This window comes from Lethenteron reissneri, chromosome 46 (assembly GCF_015708825.2).
Source record: "Lethenteron reissneri isolate LAM-NWPU_2019-01 chromosome 46, ASM1570882v1, whole genome shotgun sequence".
Taxonomy (NCBI): Eukaryota; Metazoa; Chordata; class Hyperoartia; order Petromyzontiformes; family Petromyzontidae; genus Lethenteron; species Lethenteron reissneri.
Window position 1 is genome coordinate 8849387 of NC_083824.1, and position 12015 is coordinate 8861401.

Genomic DNA, 12015 nt, shown 5'->3' on the forward strand with positions numbered 1-12015 from the left:
AATAAAAATAAAACAATAAAATACAATTCTCACGACGTTTCGGCCACAACGCAAGCAGCCGTCCTCAGGTGAAGAACAGGGCTGTCGGAAAGACAGCGTCCAAATGAACACCACCAAGCTTGGCAGCGTATATTTAAGCTGGGTTAGAGGAGGAGGGCGCCTTGACAAAGGAATTTACGACAGCCCTGTTCTTCACCTGAGGACGGCTGCTTGCGCTGTGGCCGAAACGTCGTGAGAATTTTTTTTTATTATGTTTACATTTTATTATTTTATTATTTCCCTTCTACGTCACTTTACCGAAAGAACCAAGAAGATGAATCCCTGCAGTCACGAAAGCTTTAAATCGAAATAAAACAGTTTAGTTTAGAGTGTCTGGTTTGTGAGAGGAATTTGGGAGTACCCAGCAAAAACATGAATGGGCGATTGTTCAATCTTCTGGCCAAATATCACAACTTCATCCCTACAACACCTGGCAAGCCCTGAGGTGGTTGCCCATGCACAAATTAACCGGGCTCAAACCTTGCTAAAGATTCCAGCGATTTGGCTGGAGACATTGATCGAACTCTTTTAAAATACATTACGAGTACGGTAGGCCCGTCACGACGCTTCGATTCACGCAAGCAAAACCGATTCTTCCGGTCGCAATGCATGCATCGAATCATGCATGTGAGAATAACTCATTTGCGTTCATAACATACATGCAAATCATACGCTCATTCGGGCTAATGGGGCGAACGAAACTGTACAAACGGGACAGACGGTAAAAAAAAAACCGAGAAACGATAGAAACAAGACCAAAAAGACAGTCGACAAATTTGACAATGCCTTTAATCTCCGAGTGGTGGGTTTCACAACCGCTGTTGGCTGCTGGCCATCGAACAAAGATGGTCACCGCATCGCACGGCGCTTTCAGATGCGCTTCTGCGGCCGTCTGGAACGCTCTTCCTTCTGATATTAGGAAGCCGCCGGAGCTATGCACTTTTAAATCTCGATTGAAAACTCATTGCTTTAGAACTGCTTTTTGTGTTCTTTAGTTTGTTGTCCTTCCGCCCCCCGCCGCCTCCGATCAGCACGGGTGGCTACGTACGGTGGCGAGAGAAGTTCAACATATACGTACGTACACACGCATGAGCTTCACCGTTTGGCAGAACTCCCAACGCTTGCGTTGTGATTCACACGACAATGGATGCAGCTGAGTGACGGCGCACAGCGCGCTGCACAGAGCCTAAGTTCGAATGCAGGAAATCCGCCCGCAAACGACTGCGTAAACAACCCGTAGGATCACATTTACACTAAAATTTGGATACATTCCAGCTTTGAGGATTAGTGTGGGCAAGTACACTCACCAGTGTGTAAAGAACTGAGAGGGCCCTTAACTGACGCAAAGTGCACCACATAAATAAGGAGCGAGTCACGCTAGGGGATCTCAGATGGAGCTCTGTAATATCCGCTTCTGTGGATGGTGTGTGGCCCACTGCTCTGCGAGTTTTTCGATTTTACTCCGTGTCTCGTGGCGCGACGGCACGATCGGGATTGCGTTGGGAGAAAAATCCAAAACAGAAAAAGCACGCGTCACACGCTCGTGCGACCTCCACTGAGGATTTGACTGCGGATACGGGTGGCTGGGTCGCTCCGCGTGTCGCTCCGCGTGTCGCTCCGCGTGTCGCTCCGCGTCAAACGCTCGCCGGGTCCAGCGAACGCAGCTTCCACTCGGTGCTCCTGCTGAGCCGCGGAGCGGTGAGAGATTCGTCGTCTGCGAAAGGAGAGCGGCGGCAGCGGCGGCGTTGGACGCGACTCCCAACATGAGGTGTAGCCCCACAGAGATGGGGGGTGCCGCCACTGGGCGTGCCCCCTTTCAAATGTGTGCGAGATGAGATGTGATGTTAAGTGGGGAGCGGTGGTGTAGCGGTTAGCGCCTCGCTGCGCTACGAACCCGGCGACGCGAGTTCGATTGCCGCTCACTGCCAATACCAGTGACCATGATCTGAACTGGTTCTGGGCCTTCCCTAGGTTGACTCAGCCTCAAATGAGTACCTGGTGTGGTGTGTAAACATCACCATTGCGGAGACAAAGATGGCCGGGCGTGGTGTTGGCCACCGACCCCCTCGTGTGCCGTGCCGGCCTTCATAGGTGCTCGCTAACAGCACTTGCCCCAACAGTCTGTTCAGGCTACACGGGGGATCTTTGTCTTTGTTTTTTATGTTAAGCCCTCTGAGATGCCTCCAGAGTATAAAAGGGGCACTATCAAAAATAAATCGCGATCGTCGATTGAAAATAAAAACTACAAACTGACAAAGGTAAAGGTGGAGGATTGCAATTGACTTGCTCCTGCCACTGTTGGGGGTAAGGCCTCATCAAGGAATGAGCTCTGGAGAGCCCCCTCTAAGAGGGTAGTTGGCCTACTCTTCCACACTGACTGGGAGTAACCACATTTTGCTCCACCACACACGACCGACCAATCAACTGTAGTGAGCCACCTTGCTGTGCTGGGTGGGCAGGGGTGGTGTTGGATTCAACAAACTTTGGCTGCTATAAACTTCTCCCATTGTTTGAAGTGCCATGCCAGGTGATTGAATCCGGCTCACTTCTGGGTTGCCACGGTAGGGAGATGTTAACTACCTTACCTAGTCTTCTTGGTTCTTTTGGTGACTTTACCGAAAGAACCAAGAAGATGAATCCCTGCAGTCACAAAAGCTTTAAATCGAAATTTTACCTTACCTAGTATACAGGAGGTCGTGGGTTCCATCTCAAACCTGACACCTGCATATTTTGAGTTTGCGTGTCTCTCCCTGTGGTCGCGTGGATTTTTTTCCGGGTTCCCCGGATTTTCCCTCCACATTTAGAAACAACATCACGCATTTAGAGTATTTGGCTGCTATACATTTCCACGTGATAAGCCACCTCACTGAGGTATCATTTGTGGCCAGGTTGCTTCTGAAAAAGAGCTACATAGCTCAGTGGGTCTTATCTGGTAAAATATAAATAGTTTAGTTTAAATTTTGATTTAAAACAATAAAAATTCTCACGACGTCGAAAAGTCGTGAAAATTTTTATTGTTTTATATTTATATTATTTTATTATTTCCCTTCTACGTGACTTTACCGAAAGAACCAAGAATAGTTTAGTTTTGTTACAAACCGAAAGACGATACCACGAACAAAAATAAATGCACAAAACTGAGGGAAAGTCAGCAAGAAGAAACACAATGAATGTATCACTACAAGCACAACAGGAGGGGAACACAATGCACACACATTAATTTATCGCTAATGTAGCAAATTAACGACGTAGCAAATAAAAACTTAGTTTAACGACGAGCATCTTAAAAGCACTTTTAAAAGTCACACAACATGCCAACGGCAAAACCAGCCCGTGGCGATACCAACCTTCCTGACCAAGGCTCGTTTCCCTGGGCTGACTCAGAGACGCTGCAATGCTGTTCACAGTTGAGTCCGGTCCAAACACCTGCAGGCCACCACAGGTTTGAGAACAACCGTCATTGTTAGCAACAGCAGCAGCAAAAATCAATGACGGTTATGACGATATCTGTACGAGGGGATAATCTCTCCACGTACTCCTCCTTGATGGCTCCACCAATTTCAATGTAAATTTAAAGATTATTACGTTCAAACACTTAATAATGGGAGTTGGCCCAATACCATCAATGTAGGACCACAGAACTTGGGCAATTGTTGGCGCCAGGTCTGGCCGCCTTCCCCTCTGGTCTGTGGTTTTCTCCTTCCAACCCACACCTTCGATATACGATTTATATTCGCATCTTTGCTGTATCTCATTTTTACTTTGTTTTGGCCTTTGTCATTTTCGTGACCTAGGGGATTCTTTTCTGCGGCCGTCTGGAACGCTCATCCTTCCGATATTACGAAGTCGCTGGAGCTATGCCACTTTTAAATCATCGAGATTGAAAACTCATTTCTTTATAACTGCTTTTTGTGTTTAAATTGTTGTCCTTCACCCCCACACCTCCGATTAGCACGGTTGGCTACGTTCGGTGATTAAGTTCAATATACAGATGCAACTTTCACGGACATGGCTATATAAAAATGAACAATATTATTTATTTATTAATTCATACATTTACATCATCGTTAAGCTTATGGGAACGTTGTTGAAATAACAAAGCATGTGACCTTTCACTAAATAATTTGCCAAATTCGTTTTGTCGGCCCCAGCGATAGGCCAAATTAACCACTGCACAACTCTCCTAAGTGTGCCAACGACACTGCATTGTTGTTGCTTACCAATGAAGCAAATAAAACAATGAATACTTAATCACACCTTGCCGTACATATATAATGTACTTGTTGTAATTATTGCGACTGTCTCTTGTCAAGAAAACCTGGATATCTTTGTGACCCGTGCCTCGCTCTTTCCTGGCCGTGACCGTTATGGAGGACACGTGGCGTGGGCGGTCATCAATGAATGGTGAAGTAAAAGTTGTGGTAGCACGCCGTGCGTTGTTTTCCCTTGGTTACACTGCGCGATCGTCTTTATTCGTCAACCGCGACACGACTCGGCTCTTGCTCCCCAACACCAGCCACGCGCACACACAAGGGGCTTCCTGAGCGGGTGACTAGGTTCCAAACGGCATCTGTTTATTCGTACGGCTCCCGGCACGTAGGTACGCCAACGGACCCTGTAATATCAACGTGTTGGCATCACGATTGGCCTCTGATACGGGGCCTCCCTTTCGTCAAGATCCCTTATCCGGTGGTCGCGTGACTCAATTATAATTTTTTTGTTCACACTGATGCTGCGGGCATTTTTCAGAGCCCGTAAATCAACTGCACGTTGACATGTGCTTCGTTGTGGAATACGCCATCAAATCGCGGCTGCCGACGGTTGGACACAAAATTCGCTGCCCTCCTGAGAACCCGATTTAAGCACAGGTGGCGGAAACCCAACATTTAAGAACCTCAATTCAAACCCAGGAACCTTAGCAGGGTGGGATCGGAGTCACCTAGCCACCTCGGATGAAATTAAGGGATCATTAGAATGGATTTAACAGAGGCGAGATGTTAACTACCTCGGAGGTCGTGGGTACAATCCAAACCCTGATGCCTGTATATTTTGGAGCTTGGATGTTCTCCCCGTGGTCTTGTGGATTTTTCTCCGGCTGCTAGAAATTTCCACATGATAAGGCGCTTTGTTGAGCGATCATTTGTGGCCAGGTCACTTCTGAAAACGAGCTACTTAGCTCAGTGGGTATTCCGTGGTCAAATTAAAATAGTCTTGTATATTTTTCGATTTAAAGCTTTCGTGACTGCAGGGATTCATCTTCTTGGTTCTTTCGGTAAAGTCACGTAGAAGGGAAATAATAAAATAATAAAAATAAAACATAATAAAATAATTCTCACGACGTTTCGGCCACAACGCAAGCAGCCGTCCTCAGGTGAAGAACAGGTCTGTCAGAAAGACAGCTGGCTCCGAACCGAAGAACAGGGCTGTCATTCAGACGCTGTCTTTCTGACAGACCTGTTCTTCACCTGAGGACGGCTGCTTGCGTTGTGGCCGAAATGTCGTGAGAATTATTTTATTATGTTTTATTTTTATTATTTTATTATTTCCATTCTACGTGACTTTACCGAAAGAACCAAGAAGTCTTGTATATTTCTTGAACGTGGCCTTTAGAAAATAATGCGTTTCAAAAGCACTTGTTTCAATTTAGTAATTCTCTCGAAGTTCTATGCCGATTGCTATCGGTGTCACGACGCATAACTAATGATTAATTCTGATCCCTCACACAGCATTGTGCGAGAGAACAGCCCGTGGAAGTGGATATTGCAGAGCTGCCTCAGAGATCCCTTCAAATGACCTCTGGGTCGACACAGTAGAAGGTAGAAGCACTTTAGAACCCAGGGAATGAAATCAAGTCAAAAAGCGAAATTCGTCTACGCCGCTGCGGTGTCTTCACGCGGCCGCTGTGGCCACTGTGGCCGTACCGGAGCGACTGACGCGGCCGTCGGAGGCCACACTTCAGGAAGGGCCCTCTCGACCCGCAGCAGAAGGGAACTCAGCTCGGCCTGGAGCTCCAGACCCTCGGACTCCCAATCGAAGAGCAGCAGCATCCTCAGCAGGGGCCCCACCTCGGCTAGAGGGACCAGGCACGCAGGATCAGCAGCAGCACTATCACTTCTCCACCACCAACACCACCGTCCCCATTATCGTCATCATCATCATCACCATTAGGCGTCAATAATTCTATACGAGCCTATGGGTCTCTATGTAAGTCTATGGGGCTCTTTATAAGTCTGTGGGTTTCTATGTAAGTCTGTGCGTATCCATGTAAGTCTATGAACCTACAACCCGTGATGCACCCGGCCACCTCTAACCTTATCTAGAGTACGGTAAACATTTACAATGCAAGTCCTTCCAGTCGCCTATTTAGCCGTTACACGGATGGCGAGCTACTGGGTGCTGTCGACCTCTGGGCCCATGTTGAACAACCACGATTATTATTCTTACACGCTTTTATTTAACTCACTCTGTCTCTTGTCGTTGTTGTCGTTGTATCCTCAAATCTTGTAACTCAATTTTAACCCACTTCCCAATGTGGTATCGACTGCAAGAACTTGGTATACTTATGTCATACTGATGACAATACTATATTCTATCATTAAAATATATATTTTTAAACATTTTTTTAATATGTTATGTTTTGACTTGGGTCTAATTGTCCACGGTAACCTGACGTTGGCTGTAATTGGCAACGGTCCCTTACGTTATGGCAAGCTTCGGGGCCACTTCCATTACTACAGTACATTCATGTTTATGATGTGACGATCGATCTACTGCTGGATAAAATAAAATTTGGTTACAATATTTGATGACACAAAAAAGTACAAAATAATATATATTTAAAAAAGCGTTTTTTTAAATATATTATTATTTTTATTCCGGTGGCGAGGTGGGGCGGGTGGCGGCACACCTTTCCACACACGCTACTATGAGACTGCCTCACGACATTCTCACCGATATTTCTATTCGTTCCCACGGCAGGGCTTTCGGCAAATGTACGTACGTATCGCGTGAACATTAACGAGTCGTTGACCCGCCACCACCCGACACAACCAATTAGTAAGATCAGTCGTTGTAAATAAAACATGCCAATTAGTTACTTGCTTCAGCACACCGGTGTGTTAGATAATAAACCCACAAAACGTACAATTTGAGCACGCTGGCGATTACAACTAGCTTCGTCAGGCGATGTCAAAATTGTGAAGAAGCCTTTTCTTAGTTTCAGTCATAAATAGAGAAGCAAAAGTGATACCGTCACTGCGAGCCTATATATGTACATTGAACTTTTTCGCACCGTACGTAGCCAACCGTGCCAATCAGAGGGCGCGGGTCACATGAGACGCCAAAGGAGAAGCCGCGGCCAAAGGGGGCTTCTGCTCGAGTTCGTTGCAAGATGCGCGCTAGCGCACTCACTAGCGCTCTCACACTGCCTAGCGCTCTCGCCCTCGCACTCGCTAGCGCCCTCGCACTCGCTAGCGCGCTCGCACTCGCTAGCGCGCTCGCACTCGCTAGCGCCCTCGCACTCGCTAGCGCCCTCGCACTCGCTAGCGCCCTCGCACTCGCTAGCGCGCTCGCACTCGCTAGCGCGCTCGCACTCGCTAGCGCGCTCGCACTCGCTAGCGCCCTCGCACTCGCTAGCGCCCTCGCACTCGCTAGCGCCCTCGCACTCGCTAGCGCGCTCGCACTCGCTAGCGCGCTCGCACTCGCTAGCGCGCTCGCACTCGCTAGCGCGCTCGCACTCGCTAGCGCCCTCGCACTCGCTAGCGCGCTCGCACTTGCTAGCGCCCTCGCACTCGCTAGCGCCCTCGCACTCGCTAGCGCCCTCGCTAGCGCGCTCGCACTCGCTAGCGCGCTCGCACTCGCTAGCGCGCTCGCACTCGCTAGCGCCCTCGCACTCGCTAGCGCCCTCGCACTCGCTAGCGCCCTCGCTAGCGCGCTCGCACTCGCTAGCGCCCTCGCTAGCGCGCTCGCACTCGCTAGCGCGCTCGCACTCGCTAGCGCCCTCGCACTCACTAGCGCCCTCGCTAGCGCGCTCGCACTCGCTAGCGCCCTCGCACTCGCTAGCGCCCTCGCACTCGCTAGCGCCCTCGCACTCGCTAGCGCCCTCGCACTCGCTAGCGCCCTCGCTAGCGCGCTCGCACTCGCTAGCGCGCTCGCACTCGCTAGCGCCCTCGCACTCGCTAGCGCCCTCGCACTCGCTAGCGCCCTCGCACTCGCTAGCGCCCTCGCTAGCGCCCTCGCACTCGCTAGCGCCCTCGCACTCGCTAGCGCGCTCGCACTCGCTAGCGCCCTCGCACTCGCTAGCGCCCTCGCACTCGCTAGCGCCCTCGCACTCGCTAGCGCCCTCGCACTCGCTAGCGCCCTCGCACTCGCTAGCGCCCTCGCTAGCGCGCTCGCGCCCTCGCTAGCGCCCTCGCACTCGCTAGCGCCCTCGCACTCGCTAGCGCCCTCGCACTCGCTAGCGCCCTCGCTAGCGCGCTCGCACTCGCTAGCGCGCTCGCACTCGCTAGCGCCCTCGCACTCGCTAGCGCCCTCGCACTCGCTAGCGCCCTCGCTAGCGCGCTCGCACTCGCTAGCGCCCTCGCTAGCGCGCTCGCACTCGCTAGCGCCCTCGCTAGCGCGCTCGCACTCGCTAGCGCGCTCGCACTCGCTAGCGCCCTCGCACTCGCTAGCGCCCTCGCTAGCGCCCTCGCACTCGCTAGCGCGCTCGCACTCGCTAGCGCCCTCGCACTCGCTAGCGCGCTCGCACTCGCTAGCGCCCTCGCACTCGCTAGCGCCCTCGCACTCGCTAGCGCGCTCGCACTCGCTAGCGCTCTCGCACTCGCTAGCGCGCTCGCACTCACTCTCGCTCTCACACTCGCTAGCGCGCTCGCACTCGCACTCGCTAGCGCGCTCGCACTCGCACTCGCTAGCGCGCTCGCACTCGCTAGCGCTCTCACACTCACTCTCGCACTCGCTAGCGCTCTCGCACTCGCTAGCGCTCTCGCACTCGCTAGCGCTCTCGCACTCGCTAGCGCTCTCGCACTCGCTCTCACACTCGCTCTCGCACTCGCTAGCGCGCTCGCACTCGCTAGCGCCCTCGCACTCGCTAGCGCCCTCGCACTCGCTAGCGCACTCGCCCGGCATACCTGTGCTGGCGTCGACGGCGCGCGCGATGTCGCCGATGGCGCCCAGCAGGGCCGGCTCCTCGCTGGGGCTGCCCTCCCGCAGGCTGTGCCGCTTGCGCGCCGCCTTCCTGCGGTTCTTGGACGACCGCCTGCGCAAGCGTTCGGTGACTTGCAGCGTGTCTGTGGGTCTCTGTGCGAGTCTCTGGGTCTTTGTAAGAGTCTGTGGGTCTCTGTGCGAGTCTGTGGGTCTTTGTAAGAGTCTGTGGGTCTTTGTAAGTGTATGTGGGTCTCTGTGCGAGTCTGTGGGTCTTTGTAAGAGTCTGTGGGTCTCTGTGCGAGTCTGTGGGTCTTTGTAAGAGTCTGTGGGTCTTTGTAAGTGTATGTGGGTCTCTGTGCGAGTCTGTGTCTCTGTGCAAGTCTGTGTGTCTCTGCGCGAGTCTGTGCGTCTCTGCGCGAGTCTGTGGGTCTCTATGTGTGTCTCTGGTCTCTATGCGAGTGTACGAGTCTCTATGCGAGTGTACGAGTCTCTATGGTAGTCTGTGGGTCTATGCGAGTGTACGGGTCTCTATGGTAGTCTGTGGGTCTATGCGAGTGTACGGGTCTCTATGGTAGTCTGTGGGTCTCTATGCGAGTGTACGGGTCTCTATGGTAGTCTGTGGGTCTCTATGCGAGTGTACGGGTCTCTATGGTAGTCTGTGGGTCTCTATGCGAGTGTACGGGTCTCTATGGTAGTCTGTGGGTCTATGTGAGTGTACGGGTCTCTATGGTAGTCTGTGGGTCTCTATGCGAGTGTACGGGTCTCTATGGTAGTCTGTGGGTCTCTATGCGAGTGACGTGGCTCTCGTACCCGGAGATGCGCGAGTTGCTCTGCGAGTACTTGGAACTGAGCACTCCGCTGCTCGCAACGCTGCTCGCAACGCTGCTCGCGTCCGAGTACAAATCGCACTCCGGTCCCTCGTCGTTTCCTCCATCGGCTAAAAAAAGAAAAACGCAATCGTTACATTTTCAGTGAAAACATAGCAATACAAATCAGGAAGAAAAATCACGAATACGCATGGATTCTGCAACGCTGCACGACAATGCATCTGCGCTTTATAATTTTCGCCGCGAGCCCGCGAACGCGCGATGACGGCGCTCGGCGCGACGGCCTCACCCAGGAGGTCGTGTCGCGCCCGCTCCTTGTCGGCCCGAACCACGGCGAGCCGCGCCACGTGGCGCTCAAACAGCGCCGCCTGCGCCCTCACGCTGGCCATCTGCTGGCCGTGCGCTTTGCCCGACGGGAGGGTCGAGAGGGTCGAGAGAGAGACAACGCCAGGGGGCCTCGATTAGCGCGGCGATACAAGCCACGGGGGGGCGTGAGCGCGGCCGTTGGATCCGGTCAAGCGCTGCGCATGGCGTGGCACCACCAACCACACCGAGCGTACGACGCACAGAAGCCTTTCTTGAGACCACCGATTCACACGGGTTCATTTTGTAGTTTTTGTAAACACGGCACCATGACGAAGACGAGCGTGGGAATGAAACGTCAGAGACTGCAAGTTGCAGGGTGGGACCTGTTCACCGCTGAATGTCAGAACGCAGAAGCGGTTCAGCATACATTTCATTTAGGGAGGCATAGCGCCGTTTTTTTAAAGACGTCCTACTCACCGCAGAGAACCGTGGCGACACGACCGCACTTTATAACAACTGTGCCACACGCCCTCCCGCATGGCCTTGCGGGAGCCTCAGTACCGACAAAGTTCCATTGATCTTCTTGGTTCTTTCGGTAAAGTCACGTAGAAGGGAAATAATAAAATAATAAAAATAAAACATAATAAAATACAATTCTCACGACGTTTCGGCCACAACGCAAGCAGCCGTCCTCAGGTGAAGAACAGGGCTGTCGGAAAGACGCTGTCTGCACCTGAGGACGGCTGCTTGCGTTGTGGCCGAAACGTCGTGAGAATTGTATTTTATTATGTTTCATTTGTTTTATTTATTATTTCCCTTCTACGTGACTTTACCGAAAGAACCAAGAAGATGAATCCCTGCAGTCACGAAAGCTTAAAACCGAAATTTAAAGTTCTATTATTTTTTATTCCACTTCCATCCTGATAGTGTACACGTACGTCATCGGAATGGGAAAGGGTTACTCGGGCCCATTCCAACGAGCGCACACACAGCATCACGAGCAGGTGCGGCGAGAAGGGACTGGGCCTCGCCTGTCATGCCGACGGCCACGTCGCCAGCGGGCGAAAGGCGACGGGCGCGCGCGTTTATCACGTACCTTCCTTCACCGCCGGCTTCAGGTTGGTCTCCAGCAGATCCAGTCGGTTGTGTTTGTGGATCTAACGTGGGCGCGTGCGGTCAACAGGAGCGGAAACAAATCGAGGATTAACTTAATTTGTATATGGTTGTGCTTTTTATATGGTAAAGAGTTGTACAATTGGGAATAAAAAAAATATCTGGTGTTTTGTTAAACAGACCGTGGCATCTGCAGCAGTTGCGGGGACCATACCAGTCATCCACCAGTGGACTACCAGTGGACCGCCAGTGGACCGCCAGTGGACCACCAGTGAACCACCAGTGGACCACCAGTGGACCACCAGTGGACCACCAGTGGACCACCAGTAGACCACCAGTGGACCACCAGTGGACCACCAGTAGACCACCAGTGGGCCACAAGTGGACCACCAGTGGACCACCAGTGGACCACCAGTAGACCACCAGTGGACCACCAGTGGACCACCAGTGGACCACCAGTGGACCACCAGTGGACCACCAGTGGACCACCAGTAGACCACCAGTGGACCACCAGTAGACCACCAGTGGACCACCAGTAGACCACCAGTAGACCAACAGTAGACCACCAGTGGACCACCAGTAGACCACC

The 12015-nt window shown here is 52.0% G+C and overlaps 1 protein-coding gene across 1 annotated transcript in view; it reads right to left on the reverse strand.

Annotated features, from left to right (window-relative positions):
• Positions 1 to 809: 809 nt before the first annotated feature.
• Positions 810 to 12015, reverse strand: part of ELP1 (elongator acetyltransferase complex subunit 1) — a 36110-nt gene continuing 24904 nt past the window's right edge. The window contains 7 exon segments of the mRNA XM_061570755.1: positions 810 to 1753; positions 3387 to 3465; positions 5961 to 6109; positions 9165 to 9292; positions 9991 to 10117; positions 10297 to 10410; positions 11410 to 11470. Coding sequence (XP_061426739.1) covers positions 1674 to 1753; positions 3387 to 3465; positions 5961 to 6109; positions 9165 to 9292; positions 9991 to 10117; positions 10297 to 10410; positions 11410 to 11470 — 738 coding nt within the window. The 3' untranslated portion in view covers positions 810 to 1673.